Source organism: Anser brachyrhynchus, assembly GCF_964034855.1.
Source record: "Anser brachyrhynchus genome assembly, chromosome: 6".
In the NCBI taxonomy this organism is placed as follows: domain Eukaryota; kingdom Metazoa; phylum Chordata; class Aves; order Anseriformes; family Anatidae; genus Anser; species Anser brachyrhynchus.
The window spans coordinates 16,407,394-16,431,983 of record NC_137700.1 but is presented as its reverse complement, the minus strand read 5'-3'; the positions used below and the strand labels follow the sequence as shown (position 1 = coordinate 16,431,983).

The following is a 24,590-nucleotide window of genomic DNA, read 5'->3' as shown; positions in this document are numbered from 1 at the left end:
AAGCCATGATAAACTCATGCTATGACCAAGCCAAATTTTCTGTGCAACGCTATGATATAGTGGAGCTGGAACTATGGATATTTTAGCACAGTATGTGGATAGGTTTTAATGCGTTTGTGCCTGTCTTTTTCTGATTGTGTAATCCTTACTTCTCTTTCTTTCTTCCTTTTTATTTTACATTCAGCCTTCACATGGTGACAAAACTTCGAATCCTGAAGTTCTAAAATGGATGAATGATTTGGCCAAAGGTCGCAAGCAGCTCAAAGGTACATAATAGCATCTCATTTCACTTTCTTGCTGCATTTGGAAGCAGCATGAATGCACCTGGAATGTTTTAATATTAGTTTTCTGTTCTTAATGCTTGGCTTATTTTTCACTAGTGCATGACAATAAGTCTCTTAATGACAACAAAGGTATTAGGTGACATGACTTGCCCTGATTCCTGATGGCAGGGGTTAACATTAAGTCAGTCAATCCTCATAACAAGGGTAAAAAGGGGAAGGAGGAAAAGACGTCATCTGTCCCTCATAAATGTCAACATTCATGTAAAAGGCAATGTTATTGAGAATATTTTCTGACTGTGTATGCTGTTCCAAGGTCACTAAAATTAACGTAAAATACTGAATGAGAGAGGTAAAAGTTTCCTTGTACAGAAGGAGCAAAAATTTTCTTTAGGACTGAGGTTACATAGCTCTAAAGCTTTTATTTATTTGACCATAAAAACAGATCTTTCTCTGCATTTGATTTGGTCTTGGAGGTCAAATTTTGCCCTTGACTGTCTGCACACAGCTCCATTAATGTCTTTGGGTATATCATGTGCTTGCCCTCAGAGAAAATGTAGCCAGGATTGATTGATTGTTTTTAAAGGCTATTTATAAATTACCTACATCTTTTTATTTTTTTTCCATTATAAATGAATTCTCACTACTAATTAAATCCTAGTATTGTATTTCATATGTGTTTTGGATATAGTTGAGAATGTAGATGTAGACGTTGTTATTTTGGTAAATAAATAATTAAAAACTCATCTTTCAGTTAATTTCTGCTGGAAAGTTCTCCCAAGGCTGCATAGTTATTAGATTCTTTTTTCCTTGAACCTTGTGTTATAAATTTAGGAAGGGCAAATGAGAGGATGTGGCCAAACAGCATATTTTACTTTCTGAAAGTTATCTCTCTGACTCAGCCATCCTGTGAACACCCTTGATTGTATTATCCTGAATAATGACACTGATTTTAAGTGAAGCAAGATCTGTAATGTCCATGAGACAGGTACAATTGAAATGGAAAAACACTCAAGTTCTCATAAGTCTTTTCGCAAGACCGTAAGGCTCATCCATTCTTCCTACCTCTTTGAGTTTAATAAAAATTAATACTTTTCCCTGCAAGCTTGGCCTGTGTCCTTAGACTGTCACAGCTAAAACAAACAAACAAAAACATTACTGCATAGATTTCAGTAAATTTAACAGGTGTGGGGCGAGCAATTTTCTGCCTTGTCCAAGGTCCTGCACCAGCCAGGTATGAGCTAGGAAGAAGGCCTGCTTTTATGGGAGCTACTTGGGGGAGTGAGAGGTCTCTGCTTCCGCATCCTTACGCCCTGAAGAAAACAAGCCTTCTACAAATACTTTGAAGCTCTGTTTGTCCTTTTGAGTCTTTTTCCTAACCTTATTCCAACTGAAATTCTGTGCTGATTCCTACCCTGACTGTACTCATTAACCCAGTGCCTTTTCAGTCCTCCTTCATGGTAACTTACACCTTTTATGTCAAGGATGGGTTTGGAGAGGTAACTATGTGCTTTCCTAAGTGTCATTGATCTAGATACATCTCATCCTTCAATGGATTTTGCTTTAACCAGTTAAAAGATGTTCCGTGCTGAAGCAAAGCAGAATTACTTTCCTACACAGCTGTGGTGTAATAATTGTATGCAAAAAGTTGGGATGGCTTTTTCTTATGGTGTTATAGGAAACTTCTTTGCAAATATTTCTCACCTATTTACTTGCCAAATAATTTGCCTTTCAGAGTTGAAACTCCGAATGTCAGAAGAACAAAACCGTACCTCCAGAGCACCCCAAAGAAATGATCATTGTGAAAGTACTGGGACCTCTAAGGAGACTGGGACGCGGGAGGCTACAAGCATGGAACCAGCTCCATCAGTAGAAGAAACCATGGACAGTGTACTGAGACGACTAAAGGAGAAAAGACAACACTTCAACATTCCAGAGACTATTAAGGTATTTAACAAATCTGACTCTTTCTTTCATAGCTTTATCATCTGAAGCAGATACTAGTTGCTGTGTAGCTGTATTAGCCTACTGTATGACAACATGACTGTGTTGCTTACAGCCTAAGATAGCGGCTGTGTTACTCATGGGAGATGGAGATACCTGCTGCTAGCTAGCAAATTCTCACTGTCACAGGAAAAAGCATTTGAAAAGTTACTCCTCCCTCTGTTGAATCTATACTGGTAATGTATTGAGGCACAGCAGCTGCTGATCCTGCTTCTCCTGCAGAGGATCTCCCGAAGCAGGAAGTTATGGGCACTAATTTATCTTGATGGGTATTCGTTTCTGCCTTCCAAGTGGGAACACGTCGGGCACTCTTATGAAGGCTGAAAATGGCAAAGGCTTTGAAAAGGGAATGGGAGCTGGGAAATGGCTTTAAGAGCAATTGAGCAAGCATTTTCAAAATGCGTATGCTGGTGGGTGTGCATCCTGTGCCCTCTGGCACTGCAGTGCATTTTCTCTCTAACAAGATGGGAGCTCTAGTGCAGTTTTCTGAAGTGATTTTTCTCTGAAGAGTTGCACAGAAAATCAGTTGCAGAAGGTTTTTTTGAATAGTGCCAAGCACTTTTTACTCAGAGATGCAGGTAAAGAACCATTTGCCACATGTATTTGGAACCTGCGTAGTTGAGGTTGTGTGCACGTTAAGTGCGCATTCTGATGCATCAAAGATGGTGACTGCAAATGTGATCCTATCTTGAGTCCACGGAAACTGCATGTTTAAAAATGTTCCTGAAGTGTCAGCCCCATGTTCCCCCACGGCATGCCTGAGGCAGTGGCTTTGCTTTTAAAAGAATAGCTCTGTGCTATTCCTCCTGAGGAGCCTTAGCTGGAATAAGGGACCAGGACTTCTCCAGTAAACTAGTTTTAGAAGTTGCATCCAAACCCAAATCAGACTGCTCGTTGGCTCAACTAGGGCTTTGTTCTTATTCCTGACCACCCATGGACACCTAGAGGACTCATCGTGGACAGACTGGGAGGCTTTTTCTGGCTCCTGTATATAGGCTGAAACAGTTAGTTAGTTCTTGCTTGTATAAAAAAGTGCATTTTTCTCAGTCTTTCATTGCAGGATTCAAATGCACCCAAGGGTTCAAATGCTCCCAAGCATCTTCTAATGGCAGGCAGGGTGGCTTCAGCTTTGGTTCCTACATGGGACCCAAAGGTGCCTCCTTAGTAGACAAGTAAACCAGCAGGTCTGTTTGGTGGATCTCTTCCAAGTATTTTTGAAGCAGAGGAATTAGGAACATGTGCAAAGTAATTTTGACAGTAAAGGTCCCCTTGCACCTGAGAAAAGCCGAAACTGTTTGTCCAGTCGATAGCATTAAGATCACACGGATAGCACAACTATCCAGGCTGCTCTGCCCTTCTGATCTGGTACATTTACTTGTGTTGATATTGCCCCTGCTCTTCCACATTCTCAATTGTTCTCCTGAATTTAAGAGACGATTTCATATTCCATGAGATGTGCCGGGCATCTAATTACTTTTTTTTCAAACTAGTACCTAGTTTAAAATTCTGCTGTACCTCCATACTCCTGGGACATTTTAGGATTTGTATAAATCTGTTGTTCTGCAATACATATTTTTCATAAAAAGAGTAGTTTAGTTTAGTTTAGTTTTACTATTTTTTACCACCAAATGATGTTGCTATGCCTAGTGCTGTATATCTAAGCACGACAACAAATTCTGTTCCCAAAGGTTCTTGAAATCCAAACATTGACAGTAACATCTAGACTGTGGCTGCTGAAAGAAAAAGGGGGGAGGGGTTGAGAGAGACAAAGACAAGTGAAGAAGAACAAAATGCTAAACTATGCTAGAACATTCTAACACTAAGAAATGATTTTGGTTCAATTTCAATAGCAGAAGGTACACAGCAGAGGTAATTTTAAATTTATTTTGTTTTGGTTTTATTCTTGGTTCTTAACACTCAGTTAGTGTATTAAAATTAGAACCGTGCAAAACTATGCCATGCTCTGTAACTGAAATTTTGAGTTCTGCATACATGACGGACTTTTTAATTCTTTTTTTTTATAAACTACATTTTTTGAAAACTTGTAATGGAAAAAGTGTTGTAAGAAAACAAAAGACAACAACAAAAACATACAGTTCTATATATAGTCCTAAAGCCACAACAGTACAGACTGTATATGAAAATATTTTTAGTTGTTAAAATTTTTGTTATGCAAAGAATCAAATCAGATGACTCCAAAACAGATGTCAATGAGGAAATCCTTTCTAGAAAACCTCTTTTACAAGGAAGAGAGTAAGTTGGCTGGGGGTCTCAGTCACTGATTAACTGGGCTTCTCTTTATTTTCCGATTGAGAACATCCTAATTCTGTGCAATGGCAGTGCTGTCTTCAAAGTTTCTCATGAAGAATTCTGTAATGTACATGAATTTTTTGCAATAGTTAATATTTTCAAATTTTTTAAAGGTTCATTTGCACATTTTAATTTATTTTCTTCCAGCATTTCTGTAGAGAGAATTTGTGTAGAAAGAATTATCCATTTGATAGTAAAGGTGTTTGATAATAGTTATATGGAATCACTATGGAACAGAGGCTTGAAAAGGAGTAATATGAAGCTGAATTGATTTATTTCAAGATAATGTATTTCAGTAGATCCTTATGTTTAACATTAATATGATTGATTTTTATTTATGAGTGATCTGGGACTTTGGGGGGAGAAAGAGCTTTACAGCAGTGGTGATGCGAAATGAATCAAGGATGTCGGCTAGTTACAGAAAAGATCAAAGGCTTCATTTAAGCTACATGCAGCTGTGCTGTTACTGTAGATAATCTTTGTGTGAAACATTTTATTTTGTATATAACTTTTAGATCCTGTACCAGAATGTGAACTGGATTAATAGTAATCTAAATAGTAGCTTTTTAGCTTTTTTTTTTTTTTTTTTGGAGGGGGGGGAGGGGGCAGGGGGGAAGGGGCGGGACTTGTGAAACTGGGCTTGGTAAATATTTCACTGACTGGAATTGACAATGGGATTCATAGATCACAGAATTTTCATTTTTAGGCCAAAGAGGTGAAATCACTTTGAGGGACATTTTATTCATCAGATATTCAACAGTCATCCTAACAAAAAGTCAAAAATGTGAGGAAGGTGGGACACACAGAAGGGATATAAGATCCTGAATGATCCAGTATGTCTAAAAATGACAAATCACAAAATTTGAATATGTAATAGCAGAATGTGGTTCTCAGAACAAAACATCCCCTCCCCTCTCCTCCCCCAAAAGCCTGAGTAAAGTTATTCAATTAGAAGACTTAGGGAAAATAGAGACTGACCTGTGAATGATTCCGTAACCCAAAAAGGGGCAATGACTTGTACTATCACCAGCTCCTGGTATGTCTATGGGAGCTGGTGGTTTATTTATGTATTTTCTTAGATTGTTTACCTTTATGTATCTGTCCTCTCATTATAGACCCATTTCAGTTAATAATTTCATGGGCTATAAAGCAGCTTTTGTTTAAATTAGCATTGAATTTCATGTTGCTGTGTACAGCCTACAGTCCTAAGATGTTCCAGACAATTCTGAAGTTTGTGATTCCAGTTGCCTTCTCTGATTTTGTTCAAGCCTAGCTGAATACAAACTCGTCTTGAGATTGCTAATGAAATGATCTAATGAAATAAGCCCAAATGCTAAACACTCTTGAGATTGTTTCTCATGTGTATAATCAATATTAATGATCACTCTCTGTTTCCTCCTAAGCATTCAACTGCTTCAGGCTTAATAGTTTTTAAAAGAATTAATCTTGTATTAATTGCAGAACTAGCAATAAATAAAATAGGTAGCTGTTTTATAATACTCCAAAATTCTAGTTAGCAGCTCTTCTCTTAATGTGAATGGCAGATAATTTTGGAGTGAGTCACTCATGCAGATCTTTAAGAACAAATGTGATTAGAGGTTCTGCACTGTTTTTGCATTCGGGCAATAAACAGTAAAGGTCATGTTCCTGAAGAAATGAATTGCAAGGCTCTCCTTTGGTATTTGAAAAGCATTGCTTCTTCAGGGTTTGATATATATTTGAAAAGAAGACGCAAATGATTAAAAATACTTCTCCAGTACGTCAATAAATAAAACCTAGTCATTGACTTCCTGCAGAAAGGTATCCTCACACCCCCACTCCATTCTTCTGCACATTACTTCACTGTGGTGGATGAGCTCTGCTCCAAGCCTTTGAACACTTGGCCCTAACTTATAGAGAGATCTGTTGTGATCTGGCACAGACCACAGGGGCTCAAAGGGTTCCAGTAAATGGGGTTACGTCAGGCTGGTGGCAGTCACTAGTGTGGTTCTACAGGGCTCCATTTTAGGGCCCTGTATCAGGTAAAGGTTCTCCACTGAGAGGGTGGTCGGGCACTGGAACAGGCTCCCCGGGTCAGTGGTCATGGCACCGAGCCTACCAAAGTTCAAGAAGCATTTGGACAATGCTGTCAGACATAGGGTTTGGGTGGTCCTGTGTGGAGGCAGGAGTTGGACTTGATGGTCCTTCTGGTTCCCTTCTAACTCAGGATATTCCGTGATTCTATGAAAATTACATTAGCTTCATGTGCTCCTTGTTGTTTCAACCCAGATGCAAATGTGCACCTGTCAGGAACAGATTTTGTTGGGAGAAGGAGGAAACTGAGAGAAGAAGAGAGAAATAGCAGCTAAATACTGTGTTCTCTGCACCAGACACCTATATTACTGTATCACCACCACTAATAAATCACATTGCCAAAAAAACATCATTCCTTTTTCTGCTACCAGTGCTTTATATGGTGATTTTGAACAAAAATAAACTGCGTCACTTGTGAGTCTTCACTTTAGAAGGAATCCTATACCTGTGGGATCCGTAGTTGTTAAGCATTCAGCCCAGGAGAGCAAAACAGGTGTGACTGGGGATGAAGCCCAGAGCTGCTACCATTGTTAGAACAGTGCTGCACTCTCTGCAGCTTCTCCATAGCAGTTCTACAGATGCACACTATCCAGCTGAATTTCCTGTTGGCTGATCGAGCTATTGTTCCCTTTCATTTTAAGGATAGCACCTTTTTCTAGTATGTTCAACTTTGGAGGGTTTTAACCATGGTATCACAATGTTTGGTTACTTAAAGATTTCATTGTAAATCTATCATTCCACCCAGTAAATGTGTTGTGTTTGCGTAGCTGAAACTTCTGTTCTTCATCCCTTACTAGCCAAGGCAAATCTACTTCTCCTTCTCAATGAATAATTAAAAAGTTGAGCAATGTCCTCTCTGCATTTTTGCAAGTTTTTAAGTGTTGTGTCTAGAATGATTTTGTTGCAATTATTTGTTGCAACTAAATCATGTTTAATATATAATAGAGAATTGTATGATTTACAAACTGATCTTGCAAATAGAAGCTAGTAACATACTGTTCTCATTAACAGCTTTCTCCCTAGGATGGATGAGAAAAGTACTTCTTTAATTTTTCATTTACTACAACCATTTATAAACATTACCTAAGCATCAGAAAAAGTTCTAGGAAAGTACTGATATCCATGGGACCTCAGTGTCAATACATTCCACTCACATGCTGTAGTCTTTTTTGTGAGCCCACCTTCCCAAAACCCAACCCACAAGATACACCCCATATACATTCAATCTGGTTGTGATAGTCAAGCAAAAAACTCTGCTTTTTTAGACTTTCTGTCAACATCTGTTTCCCAGATACTTCTTTTTTTTTTTTTTTTTCAGATACAGGCTCTGATCCAGCAACTCGTGAAGATCATTGCCTTATTGAATAAGACCATAGTTTGTACCCTTTGAAGTTCTCCAGATAAGGATGCAGTGTTTTTTCATTAGCCTAGTATCATTTCCTAATTTTAAGCTTGTTTAACTGCTTTTATAGAACAGTCATTTTGAAAAAAAAAAAATCAAGGAAATAAAATATTAGATCATCATAGAATGACAGTTAACAGGAAGATTCCAACCTTCCAGTACATTTTCATTTTTGCATCTTTCTACAGGAGAAAGAGTACAAGTTCTGGCCACAAAGACTCCACTTTGGTGAGACAAAGTAAACACGGTATATTTCTTACTGGTAAACGCCTAACCTAAAACCTACTCTATTTGCTAGAAGTACCTCTATAGATTTCATCAGCTCTGTATTAGGCCTTGACTGGGTAGGTAACGTATTCGCAATCCATTTAAAACGTCAGTCACGTAAATTTGGATTCTGTTCTTACCAAGTCAGTGCCAAGTCCCTGTTGATCTGAGGGTGGACAGAAACAGAATTCAGTGTTAATGTTTATTTGGGGAGCGCAGGTTATTGAGCAAATACCTACCTGTACCCTTGTCATGAAATCCTGACTCATAATTTCATACATAACTTTTTTAAATAGGATATGACAAAAAAGCAAATGGCTTTGGAAAAAATCAATCTTCAGAAATGCCTACTATATTTTGAGAGTATTCATGGACGGCCTGTAAGTATACCATGGAAAGATAGGTAAATTAAAACTTATTTAATTTCACTACCAAGTATTTTTGGACTCATGTATTAAATATATTTAGATTATTTTTCCATGATTAACATAATGTTAGTTATTTCAAACTAATTTTCAGATATAAATTACTGCTTTATGAATTTGGTTTATATTAAAAAAAAATAAAAAGGCAAGTTTCGAGTGGTCCTGTATCTCTCCTCATGACTAGAAGTTGCAGATTTTTACGATAAAAATGGAGAATTATATATCCATATCAGACTTGGCTCATACATACTGCAGCTGTGCTACAGCATACAAAAGATTAGAATATTTAGCAGCTGAGAAAGGTTTGTAGGGCAACATCAGAGATGAAATAAAAAAATAAATAGCCTGTCATCTGTTTTCCTTTTTTTCACAGCAGCACTTAAAAATATTAATTAAATCATTTCAAGAACTCTGTATTAAAGGGTTTTCAATGCTGAATGTAGGTACAAAACAAAAAATTTCCAACATTGGTTAGATGATGATTTGAAAATGTGTCTATGCAAATCCCTGGAATTCCTATTTGATGTGTAGGAATGCCTGTATTCTTATGTCTGTTTCTGTTTCTGCCTTGTAATTGTTGTGGTAGAGGAAACGTGGAGTGGCACCAGCAAGTGTCCAAAAATATGCCAGCTCTCAAAATTACCGTGATCTGAATCTGATCTCTGTGCATCTTGGATAAAATAATTTTTAATAATTAATAAGCCTCTTTAGGCTTTGAATGAGAGCTGAGGGATGGAGAGAATATGTAGGAAGGGTCTGAAGAAATGACTTTTCCTAAGGAGAACAAGAAAGAAATGAGTTATTAGTGCTATATACAAACGACTGAGACTTGAAAATCCAAAGATAGAGAAGAGAATAATAGGGCATGCTCTGTAGCATGGAGTACAGAGAGGGTGTTTCTTCCCAAGGTAGAGGCAGCTCTAACCATCTGAGAAAGAAAATGCTAATTGCATAATGGAAGAGATGATCAGTGATGCTAAGCAGCCATGCACCAATCTTGAATCTGCCAAACAGCTCTGACTTAAGGTCACAGAAAGCTCAGAGATTTAAAGCAGGGAAATGGAAGTTAGAAAAGATTTTTACATCTTTTGTTGTTCCTGAAAATAAGCAATCTGTAGACTGAACAGTTAGAGTTGCATACTTAAATAATCATGTATTTTAGAGAAGCAAATTTTAATATTTGTATCTATATTAATGTATTTTCCTGTGTGAAAGGGCTGGAGATTCTGCGTGCATCCTGGTCACCAAGAACAGCTGGAGAGTGAGGCCAGCAAGGCCCAAGCTCAGTGTCGAGCACAGGCTCTGTGCCCAGTTCAGAGCTGGCAGGGCCCAGGAAAGAGCATCTCGGGAAGCTCGTGTTTGGTTTTAAGACATGCAAGGATGACAGCTTACAGAGTGAGTGCCCAGGCAGAGGCATTCTGGTGAGGTTAGCCAACAGAACAGGTGCATCTCTGCTATCAGAGAGTTGTCCCAGGGAAGCAGAAAAAGGATTTTTCACAATGCATGAACATTGACTACTGAATACTCAAGACTTAGTACTTGAAATGTTTGACCTAGCAGGCCGTGACATACCTTGCCATTTAACAAGTATCATTCTGTATCATTATCAAAAGGCTAATTTGAATGGAGTATGCTTGGCTGGGATTACAAGAAAACTACCAGAAACTTAACCCACAACTCAGATTTAAGCTAAATTTCTTTTTAGAAATTGTTTTTGTGCTACAGTTCACATGGAATCCCTATGGAAGCAAAATACACAATAGTATTTCTTTCTAAGACTTTTCTCAGCTTTACAGGAACAAATGAGGAATGTATTTATTTATTTTTCATTTTGGAGAAGTATATTTTATTATGATTTCTCTTTAGGTAACTAAACAAGAAAAGAGTCTTATGAAGCCTCTTTACGACAGATATAGAATTATCAAGAAGCTTCTTGCAACTCCATCTTTGATCACAACAATTGTAAGTTGGAAAGAATTCATAGCCATTGTGAAGAAAATGTGCTGAATGCAGTGTTTGATTTGTACCTGTATTTGGTACTGTATTGGTATTTGTACCAATTGTATTTGTATTGGTATTTGTACCAATTTAGCAGCAATATAACTAGTGCTATTTAAAGAATCTGCTTATTAGTTAAAACAGTGTTTATATTTCAGCTAGATCAAATGCTCTGTAAATTCATCTTCCAACCATACCGGAGGTTGTAATGTAAGGCAGCAGTTCTGGAGGCAATTGTTTCAGATCACTGGGCAAGAGATCAAAGGCTGTCAGTTTTCTACTACAGCTGATGTATACAACATAAAATGAAACCTATCATAAAGCACTATACTGTCACTGTAACTAGCTGCTAAATTTTGTTAAAAAAAGCTTTCATTAAACATGTCGCACATAAATATCACTTGTAGTACTTTGATTAATAATATATCAATGTAATTTAACAGTAATGGTCTCACTGTGAGTAGAGGTGGTGGAGTTCCAAATTTAGTTGGGTTAATTTTAAAAATTATGAACTATTGTCCTGCTAGAGATCAGTGGAGCTTTAGATTTCTTTGAAAATCCTGGTCTAAATCCTTAAACAAGTGCACATGGACACTTCATTTCAAAATGCAACTGAAGGTAACTGAAGGTGTTACTTAGTTTTTAGGAGCTTCGCTCCACAATTTCACATTTAAACCCTCATTTCAAAAGCCCAAATTTCTTACGAGGCTGAAGGAATGTGGGGAAGACAGCAACATCAATCTGTTTTAGTAGTTAACATTTGTAGCTATAAAACCAAATGTAAAATGTCTACTTCCAATGCATGTTATAGCTATAATTTCTGGGCTTAATAAAAGCATTAGATGGTATTTAAGAGCAGTACAAGTTCTAGCAAGACTGCAGTGTTTGCGTAAATACAGAGTGCTCTTTAAATCATTTCTACTTGTAAAGGCTTTTGAGTAAAAAGAAAATCGATGGCTGGGAGGTACTCAGAAACAAGGTCAGCTTCCGTCCTGTTTAGCCATAGTGAACAATACCCAGTAGCTCAGCAAGCCCCATGAGAGTTCTCATGAACTCTCAGGTAGAACTGGGTAGAGCTTTCAATATCTGTGATTTTTCAGTGAATACATCCAGGAAATGAACATCAAATTCTTTGTGTTGTCATCCTATTAGTTGTTATATTGTAATGTAAATGACTAATTTGATAATGCTTATATTTTACAAGCAGGAAGAAGAAGACTCCGATGAAGACCGTTCTCAAAGCAGCCATGAGCTATCATCTGGTCCAATATCTTGCCTCCCTGTTGATGAGCATCTGTGTTACTCTCAGGAGGAGAGCGAGCCTGCATATGTTTCACCTCTAGATGAAAAGAAAGTTTTCAGACAAACAGCCCTGTCTATGTCCAACTTACATGAGGCAACAATGTGAGCTCTGTCTTTTTGTCATGGATGTTTTAAAATATTTTGTAAAGAATTTGCAAATGAAGCATGATCTATACTTGTTAAATAGGAGAAATACACATTATATGTCCATGAGAGACCACTCCATGTGTGTAAAATCTTATTATTCCTTGCAACGAGGGTATTTATTGGTGTCTGGATACCCAGAAAAATTAACAACACTCTCCTGCTCTCCATTAAAAACAAAACAAAAACGTCCTCCGGATTTGTATTTAAAAATTCCAGGTTGCGTGAGGCAACAGGTCTCAAGATGCACATAGGCTGTTATTATTCAGCTCTGAATATGCTTTCCATGACCAGGTATGTTCTCATAACATATGGGCTATTATCTTTTTCTCAGGTTTTGGTTGGTATCACTTAGATGCATACATTATAAACTGACTAGGTTCTACCAAAAGTGACAGTAAATTAAAGTTCTGTTTTCCTGTGTAACACAACTATGTATGCAGCAGTGTGCTCACAAATTCTGTGAAGATATTTCTGTGTGTTGTGTTCTTAGGGAAAAATATAGTAGGGGATATAGCAAAACAAGCAGAATTATTTCTCTGCTTAAAAAAAACCTTATTCTCCAAATAATACCAACTAAAACATATCCTAAAAGAGAAAAAATAATATTCTGGGTACCACTGGCAGTATTACTGAATCACAGTAATATTTGGTAACAGTTGCTTTTCAGAGTAGGGCTTTGCTATTGACTTTATTTATTAAGAGCAAGAGAATGTAAGGAGTTTGCTGTAAGCCACTGAGCCCTGTCAAGTCCCTTAACTCCACATAGGATTGAGCCCACTAACAAGCCTCAGTCCTGAAAAGCTTTTCTTGCCATGTTGTCCACAGAGTCTCTGCCTTCACTTTATTAGAAGGATGAGACTAACAGTAGTAAATGGGAAGGAACACAACTGTTTAATCACGTGACTGATTGTACAAGCAGTGATATCCGTACTTGGAGGGATATGTTAGATTGCTTGGGGGCACTGAGATGAGCACCTGCCGTGGCCAACAGCAGAAGCCTGACTATTGCCCAAAACCATGGCTTTTACGGGGATTCCCGGTGCATGGGGTTTTCATGGTCTTGCCTCTGTTTTACAGGCCTGTTCTACTTGAACATCTCCGAGAAACAAGAGCAGATAAAAAAAGGCTTCGCAAGGCTCTGAGAGAGTTTGAAGAACAATTCTACAAGCAGACAGGAAGGTAAATAAACCAACTTCACAAATTCCTTCTCCTTTTCCCCTCTGGGCACCTATGCAGACATGTTTGTTTCTACTAGAGCAGGTACTCTTAGGTGAGCAGGCCAAAGAAAATGCAGTCTGGAACTGGAAGGTAACAGGGAGGTGACGGGTCTCTGTGGAGATGGCCAGCTCCCTGTTAAGTTGAGGATGTGGGCAACCCTGATGGCCATCTGGCTCTGGGGATCTTCTCAGAATATGCCTGTACTAGACATAAACCATGCAGCATGTCAGCACAGGATCTTCCTGAGGTGTAGAGAGTCTGCTAAAGAGGCTTCCTGAAGATGTCAATCTCTAGGGACTTCACTGGGAAGTTTGGCCATCTCTAAAAGGCTAGATATAAAAAACTAACTACTGTTTCTTTCACTCATAAATATTACTTTTCACTTTTTGGTTGTCTTCCTCCCATTATTTAACAAACTTTTGCTGAAAAGGTAGTAGTCTAGTAACAGTTTTCAAAGCAATGCCTAATAACGAACTTCCCCTTAGAATGAAGTACTTACACTTGCATAGCTGACTAGAAAGAAAATTACCTCATATAGGAAACGTTAATATTTAAAATCCATTTCATTTCTGTCTATGAGAGGTTGTTTTTGGTTTTTTTTGGCCCTGTCAAATTAACTTTACTCACCTACTTCTAGGAAAAAAATATACATCTGACCCCAACCTCATTAGTTGTTGCAGAATTCACTTTAAAGACTGTTTCTCTGTTTAGTCATGGAAGTGATTGTACTTTTATTTGCTTTTAATAGGAGTCCTCTAAAAGAAGATCGTGTACCAATGGCAGAGGAATACTCTGAATACAAGCACACAAAAGCCAAAATCAGGCTCTTAGAGGTTCTCATCAGTAAGCATGATGTTTCCAAAACAATTTGAAATTAATGCAATGAAGTGGTGTTATTCTCTAGCAAAACAAACAAGAACAATAACAACAACAAAAAAGAGGCGGTTGTCTTACAGGTCTTGGTCTGCAGCACAATTATTTGACACACTGAGATTTTTTGATGCACTTTACCAATTATACAAGCTGGGATGAGCGAGGACAGCAATATACGAGAATATTAAGTGTGGGTGAGTGAACTATAATATATATATATATTTTTCCTTTTGAAAAAGCCTTGAAGTGCACTGTGAAAATGTTAGAAATTCAAATGACATTGAAGTATTGTTCAGACTCAGTTTGACCTGTTCTTAGGTTTAAAAAGTGTGAGGAACTGTTCTCCAGGTTTCTAGTATAGCTTAGTATTTGGTAATGTACCACCCATTTCTTAGCAGGATTTACACGCACTGTAATTAACTATTGCTGTTGGTTCTCAATGTGCTGATTTGCTAGATTAAAGGAACCATGAGCTTAAACCAAACAAACTCACTCATGAACATACACTGGCTTTCAAGACAGAGTTGCCATTCAATTCCAGTAGCTTCAAAGAAAGGTGCGTACACAAAACCAGTGACAGGATTTGGTCTATAATTCTGGGAGTAGAGCAAAGTGATGCTGCCTATGCAAAAAAAAAAAAAAAAAAAAAAGGAAGGAAGGCAGGAATATGACTGCCAAATGGAGATAGTTTTTTGTTTGGTTTTTTTTTTTCAGAAATAAGAGCATGCATTTGGCAAAATAAACAGGTAGTCTACTGGGAAGAGTAACACAAAGGTACTGGATGCTGTCCTTTTCACTATGGTTTACAGGACCTGGCTTGTGGTACATAAAATTCAGTAAATAGGTCAACTACATGCTAATTTTCATTTCTGTATTGAACTTTTGCACTTTATTTTGCCTGATGCTAATTTGCTTTTCTAATTACCAAAGCTCGTTTAGAAGCATGCACTTTGTAAAACGTCAAACTATTTCCTGTGTTATAAATTACCATATATATATATATATATTAAAAAAAGACAAGACTAGATTATTGCATTATGCTAAGATATTTTGGATAGATTAAAGTACATGGTATATAATTGAGTGTCACAGTTATCTGATGAGGAACGCTAGACTTCTCATTTACTATAAATAAGATTATAAAAAAGATATTTTTCCATTGGAATTATGCGTCTTTCTTAACTTTCAGAGCACCACACTTTGTAATATTAAGGTGTTTTTTTTTCACTATTTGTGATAAACCATTTGTGTTAAAAGTGAACTGTTAACAGAAGGCTTATCAACATTTTTGTACTGCAAATGAAAACCAGGGCTTCGGGGAAATACCTATCCCAGACATAAAGGAAGGAAGAATGAAAACAGAAAAAGGGACTTCAGAAAGTTGAATCATGTTTAGTGTTCTGCTTTAACTGTCATTTTGTATTGACCACATATTATAAGCAACCTGTTTTCTATCTATCTTGGTAAGAAAAATTTCATTTTATAAAGCCTATTATGTACTAACCACGTTTGTACTTATATTGTATGTAATGGCTCAGCATGATTTTGAAGATGTACGTACCTGTTTTCAAGTAGCTTGGAGGAAAAAGTATGACGACTAAAAATGATTTTTTTATTTCTTAGAGGTTTGTTGTTTCAGTGTACTGATTTAATAATTTGTAACTTTTATGAATCAGAATGGTCTCCTTCGTAAATCTGTTTTAATTAAAGTCATCTAGAGCAACAGGAACAGATACAGAGCTATTTGAAGTTTACAAACTACATCTTTGATAAGGGAAAATGATTTCATGACATGTATACAATTGATATTAAAATGTGATCTATATATTCTATATGATTGTATAATATTTTATACAACAGTACAAATAAAATATTTTTCTATTATATTTATTATGTCAAGACACAGTTTCTGTTTTCAGTTAGCTAATATAAATAACATAAATAACACTGTCAAACAACACGTTGTAAGTGCTGACATTTCTAGGATTTGAAATTTAAATCATGCTGCAGTTACAACCTTTCATGCTGTTTGGAGTTATCCCAGTATTTGTTCAGTAGTTAAAATGAATGCATATTTAAACACCATTTTTAAGCCGTTATTTTTGTTTTGCTAAAGCAGTTTATATAGGATTTTGTTACGTTTGGCAAGAAACAGAAAACATTTTTTGCAGCATCTAGGTATAAATGGTTGCCAGGAAAAAAAAAAATCCAGGACTTCTAATCATTTAAAGCATTGGGTGAACAGAAGGGAAGGAGGGAGAGAAGAAATACTAAAAACGCTATTGGAGATTTTGAAGACCCATGTTTGCTTTTGGTGACAGTGGCATGTGCATGCTTCTGACAAAAATGTCTGACTATGGAAATGGGCAACAGAGGTTTGAAGGCTCCTAAGTAACAAGGGAATTTTTAACGTCCAACACTGATATTGCAGGTCTTGCAGCTGGGATCTTTCTTTGCATTTGCAGTAGACAAGCTCATTAGTTGGTGACCAGTAATTTCTGCAACTGTGCCGAGGGAGAGATCCACAGGATCAGTGTAAATTACTTCCAGAATAACATCCTGGGCATGATGGTAAACCATTACACCATCTTCTTCATCACAGGTCAGAAATTTATTATCTTTTATATTTAGTTGAGGAAGGCGCTGCTTACAGAATTCGTCTCCTGGCGATCCAACAGGGGCGATAACGAGAATGACATAGTGGTAGGCTGTGTACATGCAGTAGAAGTCTCCAAAATACAAGTTAGTATTTGGGTTGAAGAGTTTTTCAGCTGCAATCTCAAACCTGTATCTTCCGTATGGTGAATCCTGTGGTGGTTTCCCAGTGTTAAACTCAGTGTTGCAGCTAAAGAAGATGCCTTCCAACTTCCCGCTGATTGGAGAGCCATGGCTGCCACTGTTATCCTTAACAGAAGGCTGCAGAGCGTTCCCGTGGTGCTCTCTACAAATGAATGACTGCTGTTGTTTATTGTGTAACACATTAAGAGAGTGATAAGTTAGGACTTCATGCTGTTCAGTAACAGTTCAGAAGAGACACAAAGGAAAACCATTAACTGAGACCTGTGGTTAGTGTCACGATTTTCAGACCAAGAAACTCAAGTGAAGCCAGACTCAGAAAGGGGTAGCGTTAAGTCCGGCTCAAGGGAAAAGAATTGCATTTCCAGTCTACCTGCTCTGTCAGCTGTGAGCTGGCTCAGTATTATATGAAAGAAGGCAAACAATAGCACAAACCAAAAAGTCCCCAAAGCACCAATAGCTTCCATTAGCTGATCTGTTCAGCTTTCCACTAAAATTCTAACAATAAACATATTTCAGTTTAATCACATGTTGAAAATGGCAAGTGAATCTCAGTATGCTGAACCTACTGTTAGTTAATGCATATTTTTAGCATAGGCAGTATATAGTTCATGTAGGAAAGCTGCCAAAGTTATTTCTGAATTATGTTTCTTTCTGAATTATGTTTCTCAGAGACATTATAGGAAGGAACATACTGTCTGATATCTGCTATTCTTTTTTTATATTATGTTTTATACATTTTTATTCTTTTACATTCAGATTTTGTATTTATATCTTGTATTATTATCTTGGCTTGTATCTTGTATTATTATCTTGGCTATCTCTGCACCTGCAACCATTTAATGCCAAAAACTGAAACATTCCCTCTTTTAAGTCCTGTAAAAAAAAAAAAAAACACCTTACCTTTAAAGACCTTTACCCTTAAAGATTGCATTTATACATGTTGACAGATTAAGGAGGTGTTGGGGTTGTAGAGTCTTACATCTCCCCTCCCCCTTTTTTTTTTTTTTTTTTTGAGGAGAGGAGAAACTAGGCAAGAGAGAACAGTTTTTATTCTCTCTCTTTTAAATTTGCAACAACTCCAGGTAAAATGGTGCTGTCTCTGAGAAAAGGATTTACCTGGTTAAGCTGGAGGTAGCAGTCAAAGCAAACACATTCAGCGTACAAGTAACAATGTAAGAAAGCTCTAATCAACAACACGGTAATGTCGCCAATTCTGGGTGTTCCCCCTCCCCTCCCCCCCCCCCCCCATTATTTCTAGTCTTCTCAGAAGCATATCTTAATTTATGCTTAAGTTAAAGTTCAGAGGTTTTTCTGGGCTATTCAAATAGTTATTGTCTCAAGCCCTATTATGCAAAACATTGGACTTCTCAGGGGAGGAGAGTGAGATACAATTGGTATATTATGACTGAAGTGAATGCAAAGGAAAAAAAATAATGAGCTTGAATAACCACTCTCTCTGCAACCTAAGAAAACAGGCTTGCAGCTTTATTTCTGTGGCAAGATACTGACATCCAGTGGCCAATTATGCTAATTATAGGTCACTCTTCCCCAGGGAGCTGAGATGCTCTATTGCACTTCCAGACAAGGGAAGCAGCAGCGACGTGTGCTACTTTCAAACTCACATTTCAAATTCCTACATTTAGGGGTAGTTGCTCATTGGCTATTGGTACTACTAGAGCTACCCTATAAGTGTTTTCAAACTTATTTACTAATTATGATACCACAGAGGCCCCTGGAAGAAATGGTATGACAAAGGAATTTTTCCTAAAAGGAAGTCTGTGATTAGGGTTTTTAACACACCATTCAGAAGCATACCTTGCAAGACTAACCCTTGCAACCACGTTAGTACATTTCTGATCAGAAAAGACCACTGTTAGACAGTTACAGGTATCCTAGCTTTATATTGGCCTGGCAAAACTCAGCCTTTTGGCTCTTTAACTCACTAACAGAAGGACAACAAATTTAGTCTTCATTTGTATCAACCCAAGAAAGACCATAGGAAGAGGGAGGGAAAAGATACAGTGCAATCAATTAAAGCGTCACATTTGGCAGAAAAAGGCCAAAACCACAGTTACAAATGTACCTCAGTAGCAAGTCTTAAAGCTCTGTGAACACAAGAGCAGGCACCTTATGATTACACAGCTGAAAATAAAGCTGTAAGAGAATCAGAAACAGCACAGGAATTTCCATTCATTGGTATCTAGTCCTAGTCCAAGATGGCAGTAGATTTACTAGGTCCTCAGAGACCTCAAAATGCAATTAATTTGCTACCTCCATTGAATATGCAGCTCTATCCATGTGCAACAATGTAATTCTCCCAAAGCACAAAGGAAGGAGGAAACCCCATGCTCTGGAATATATGACAATCCTAGAATCCCGTATGTACTCATGACTACAAAGAGGAACATTTTCAAGGGTGGTGGACTCTGCTATTTGGAGGTGAACCTACAGAATATTTTGTTTCTTCACCAGTTTTTTTTTTTTTTTAAATAGTTCTATGCAGGTACTAATGCGAAACGCACCTAAAACTGGCATTATATAGCACAGGAGCAGCCCCTGCACCAGTCCTGAAACAGAAGTTGTCACGCCACTTACCTCTCAACCACTTTCTTCTAACAGCAGAAGGTTACCGCTGCATGGTGGCTGTTCTTGCTCAGTCATGTACGTGAGCTGTGACTCCATCCATTGAAATGTCGTCTTTTCTATTGTAATGGTGCTTCTGCTTGTGTGTGCAAGGTCACACTGGTTCTCCATGCAGGAATAAGGAACCTACCTCCAGCTATCCCATTTATTCATTCCCACTGAAGCACAGTGTTCTCAAATTGTCTACACATCCCTCCTCCCCACACAAACATGATCTGTAAATTAAGGTTTGCATTACAGAGCCCCAGTTACGCCATTTGGGCACAGAAAAGGGGTGATTGTATGTGGAGAGCAAATACATGAGATAGATAGAACTCTTATGTACAGGCAAACACTTACTGATACATACAATTGTGCATTCATACTATTAGCCATCTCACCGTGAATTTCTTAATACAATGGCAGTATTTGGCTACTAAACACTTATAATATCATAGGCACTTTAATGAAGCTGGAGACTCTGTGAGTACTTAAATTCCTGCTCTAAAACACAAACTTTTATTTCCTAATCAAAGTGCTGAACAAGACAAGGTGGAAGAAATTAGTTACCTTTTATTTTTCCCTTCTTCTGAACTGGCAATAGTGCACAGACATTCTGCTCCAGCTTTACCACAGCTGCCTCCATTTACTTATTTTCATTACTACCGTAATTTGCCAAACAATTTTGCATATGTTTACTTTCTTACCTGATATAATCAAAGTATTCTTTGTGCTGATTCCGATAAAAAACAGACAGTTTAAGCATACGGCCTGCAATCACTTCAGCTTTTTCCAAAAGCTGTGTTAGGTGAACTTTTGAATAATCTGAGGAAAAAAAGACAAATCTGCTAGTATAGGAGGGGAGAAAAAACACAATGCTCTTCAAAAACTACAGACATAATTGGGAACAGAGCCTAAATAACATACCTCACATCACGCAGCAGCTATCGAGCAGCTATCAAGCTTGGCATCAGTTTCCAGCAGCAGCAAAAGACAATTGGCAGGAACGTGCATATTTGATCCCCCCCATTCCTTTCCCCATGAATACTTTGCAAGCCTCCAGTAACTCTCACCTTGGGATTCCTTGTGTTAGAGGTGGTTTCCTTGTATTTGGGAAATGCAGAGGAGCTCAGAATTGCCCTCTGACTTAAGTCATTTGATAAAATGTTTGCCGCAGTGTACCTGGTTGTGAGCCACACAATTTAAAAACCTTGCTTAGAACCCAGCCTAAGCTACGTCTCAACCAACATGGGCTTCATAGAGAGCTTGCTACAGCTCTCAACTTTCACACAGGCAGGCGTGTTGACGTTGGGTGATGTTCATCCAACAGACTACGTTTATAAATCAATGACAGGCTAAAGGTACATGTACTAGTCCTTGAGACAAGGTATTGGTGGTACTCAGGCTTTGCAGCACGCAAAGAAGGGAGAACAGCAGAATGGCTTAGGCAAGCTGTCTGTTGGGGAGCTGCCAGTGTCTTTTCTCCACTGGGGCTTGCAGGCAACAAGAGGCACACAAGTGGCCCTGCTCAACTGCAGTTCACCAGTCTCCTTTCCTGGTTCAGAAGAAGCAATGGTACAAGACACAGCAGTTCTGGGCAGTTAAGCTATTGTGAAACACAAAGGGGCACTGCAGCTGCTTCCCTCCTCTCATTAATGCATCAAACCAGTGTGCATACAAAGCCTAAAGCTAGTATTGCAGTTTCCAAATGTAACTATTAAGCTTACCAAGCTACTGCACACTGGTAGATGGCTAATCCATTCATGCAGCAAAGCTAGCCTTAATTGCATACATCCTATGGTGCGTTCTTTTCTCAGCAAAGTTACCTGCTGTGCAAAACTCAATGATTTCACTCCACTCAGAAACAACGTAATCGCCGTCAACTTGCTTTGATGCTGTCTGCACTGCTACTGTGTATTCTGTTCTTGGGCTCAAGAACCAGTGCCCACGGACCGTCATAGGCAAAGGAACAGCTTTGGCAACCAATTTAGTTGGTACATCCTGATGGGAACAACAACAACAAAACAACAAAAAACAACAACACAAAAAAGTCAGCACAACGACCAAACCAATCCACCACCACTCCCCAACCCTTGGCTCTTCTGTGTAAGCATTAACTACATCTCACAATCCATTGGTGCAGTGAAGTTAAGAGCGGCCTAGGACAATGGCCTGAGGTCTGCTCTAAAAGCTACACTGGTAACTGGCACATATGAGTTTATTTGTGGTTCCACGCGAATACAGACCATTATATATAGCCCAAACACACAATTCAGACTAAGGTCATTTATGCTTGAGCATGCAAGCAGAGCACGAGGACATCTTAATTTAAGTACTACTTGGGCTCTTATTGACAAGCTTTTCTTTCAGTGCAACCAAGCAGGATTCCTCCTGCAGTCATTGAGCCCACCTATATTGCTGTTGATATCTTCCACCTTGAACAGAGAAAATCAAACGTTCCAGAGTAACTTTGCACACTATACATATTTCAAGATATCCTTATGCACAGGGAATAGCCAGAACAAACCGAACATATAGCTAGATGTTCTCTGCTTACCATCACACCTCTTGCTCCCCCACATTTCAGGTGTTCTGTCAGCACATCCCATGGTAGTGCAACACAGAAGTATACTTACTACTGTAGGTATACAGAAGTATAGCTACTTTTTGTTGTTGAAATAGTTAGCTTCTGCAACAACAAAGCCTGCAGCTCAGACCACCAAAGGGAAGAAAAAACGAACTGGACAATTTATACTAGAACTGTGGGTAAAAGGACTCACAGTGAAGTTGAATGACTCTCTACGCAGTGTAGCTGAGAAGCTGTGAGAGAGTGAGAGGTGTTCTTTAACATTTACCAGTAACCACAGAACAGTAAGATGGCTGCCACGCAAAAAGTAGACATTTTAGGTAATATCCATAGCTATCCACATATAAATGCTAGTCAATAGTTACCCACCTATAAATTCTAGCAAAGCAGACCCTTAAGGAAAAAAAAAAAAAAAAAAAGAAACAGAAAGTAGACTTGTTCTGTTCATGATCTGTAAGCAAGACATGGAAGATTTTTTTTTTTTTGAACATTTTCTATTATGGAAAAATCTCTTTTTATCATTTTTCTTCAGTTTCTATATTAAAAATCTGTAAAACTACCAGCTTGTGATATTACAAAACTGAAATGTGATTGACTGATGATCAAGGGTAAGATTTTGTTGTTATTTTGGTTTCTTTTTATGTTATTTTTCATATAAATCAAATTACAAACATCTTGGAGAAAACTTTCTATGTTAAGTACTCAGTTTTGTATTCTGAAATAAATAATATATACAAAAGAGAAAAAAAATACTGGTGGGAGGGGGGTAGTGACATTTAAAGTTACCACCCTAGAACTACATTGTAAAGGCATCCCACTGAACTGGATTTACCAATGCTAATGCAGTCAGCAGCTGCTACAGTTCCACTCATTAGTCTTCCTGTCATCTTTTCTTTGGCTGTGGTAAAAACTGACTCCACCTGGGTCTGCTCTCTGTGCCCATAACACTGTAGCGGTTTTTGCCCCCATTAATTTTCAGGGTGTTCACACAACATTAAAAGCCTCATTACCCCCATGGCTCAAAGCCTTACCTCCTGGCTGTGCATCAGGAAACTCTTTGAACTGCACAAGAAGAGGCCAGAACACGCAGAGCCACAACATCACTTAGAGGAGTTTCTCTCTTACATGGTGGGGTACGGGGATGGGATGGGATGGGAGGGGGAGGAGGAGAGGGAATGGGAAGGGAAGAATGATGCTTTTCATAAATTTAATTTATTGTTCTTTTTCTAAGCAAAACCTTTTTTGTTTGTTTGTTTTTTATAAGATCACTATGCTGACCTCAGGAAAAAATGTTCATGTTGAAATTTCTCTGGGCATACTCTGCTCTGCTCTGGGCTGAACAAACCAAGGGACCTAAGGGACCTCAGCTGCTCCTCATACGTCTTGCCCTCTAAGACCCTCCACCATCTTTGTAGCCCTCCTTTGGATGTTCTCTAATAGCTTTATTTCCTTCTTACACTGTGGCACCCAAAACCAGTATACCACTATACTAGTATACCAGTCATACTACCTCACTTTTTTTGGGAAGAGAAGCCTGCCTATTCTGTAAGCCCTTTTCTTTTCTAAAGAAGCTGATTTCAATTTTCAGCTTTCTTCCATTTCATCTCATCCTTCCCTTTGCCAAGTCTGCTTGTAGGACACAATGCAGGAGTTCAGTACGCCTAGCTTTGCTGCATATCTGAGCCTCATTTCCCTACCTATTATATGGGAATAATCATACATCCATATTCTAGTCTTTACATACTACTACAAATCTCCTCCTTCCCAAATATAACAATAGTCCTACATAATAAAACAATACGTACCCTAAACAAGTTGAGTATGTATTTGCTAACAGAAAAAGCATTGAAAGGATAAAGCATTCATGTTTGCTCTTCCAGAAGGAAATAAACACCATTTACTGCAGTACAGCATCCATTTACCAGGTTAAATCTGCATCCCAACTTACTTCGGCTCACAACCATCTCATATGGCACACTAACTCTCTACAAGTTACAAAATAGCTGAGCTTATCACCCATGAGAGAAACAGGCCCTTGTAGACATTCATGCGACCCTTATGCTGAGTAAGGTTTTTAATATTACTACAAATATTTTTCCTCATTTTTAACACTAGTCTCATCACTGCAATAAAGATTTTTAAGAGAATTTAGCATTTGGTCTGCTAGAGTGGCTCTGCCTTTTACAAAATCAAATTTTACAATTTAAAAACCAGTATGCATATAAATGAAAAACATGTAAATTAATAAAATGAAACAATTAAGACAAATCCATCTCAGTAAA

At 38.1% G+C, this 24,590-nt stretch overlaps 2 protein-coding genes across 35 annotated transcripts in view; one reads left to right on the top strand and one right to left on the bottom strand.

Annotated features, from left to right (window-relative positions):
- The window catches only part of FAM13C (family with sequence similarity 13 member C), a 137,257-nt gene extending 117,675 nt beyond the window's left edge, over window positions 1-19,582 (top strand). For 15 of the 24 annotated variants that reach the window (XM_080598570.1, XM_080598568.1, XM_080598569.1 and 12 more), the window contains 8 exons: window positions 185-266; window positions 2,017-2,228; window positions 8,634-8,717; window positions 9,978-10,157; window positions 10,629-10,724; window positions 11,965-12,164; window positions 13,287-13,388; window positions 14,176-19,582. In XM_080598570.1, the coding sequence (XP_080454696.1) occupies window positions 185-266; window positions 2,017-2,228; window positions 8,634-8,717; window positions 9,978-10,157; window positions 10,629-10,724; window positions 11,965-12,164; window positions 13,287-13,388; window positions 14,176-14,299 (1,080 nt within the window). In that variant the 3' untranslated portion in view covers window positions 14,300-19,582. The remainder of the gene's footprint in view (window positions 1-184; window positions 267-2,016; window positions 2,229-8,633; window positions 8,718-9,977; window positions 10,158-10,628; window positions 10,725-11,964; window positions 12,165-13,286; window positions 13,389-14,175) is intronic. The other 9 variants (XM_080598559.1, XM_080598553.1, XM_080598558.1 and 6 more) reach the window with 5 other exon arrangements.
- Window positions 15,984-24,590, bottom strand: part of PHYHIPL (phytanoyl-CoA 2-hydroxylase interacting protein like) — a 129,135-nt gene continuing 120,528 nt past the window's right edge. For all 11 annotated transcript variants that reach the window (XM_080598593.1, XM_080598592.1, XM_080598595.1 and 8 more), the window contains 3 exons: window positions 21,548-21,722; window positions 20,429-20,546; window positions 15,984-17,241 (listed from right to left, as the gene is read on the bottom strand). In XM_080598593.1, the coding sequence (XP_080454719.1) occupies window positions 16,707-17,241; window positions 20,429-20,546; window positions 21,548-21,722 (828 nt within the window). In that variant the 3' untranslated portion in view covers window positions 15,984-16,706. The remainder of the gene's footprint in view (window positions 17,242-20,428; window positions 20,547-21,547; window positions 21,723-24,590) is intronic.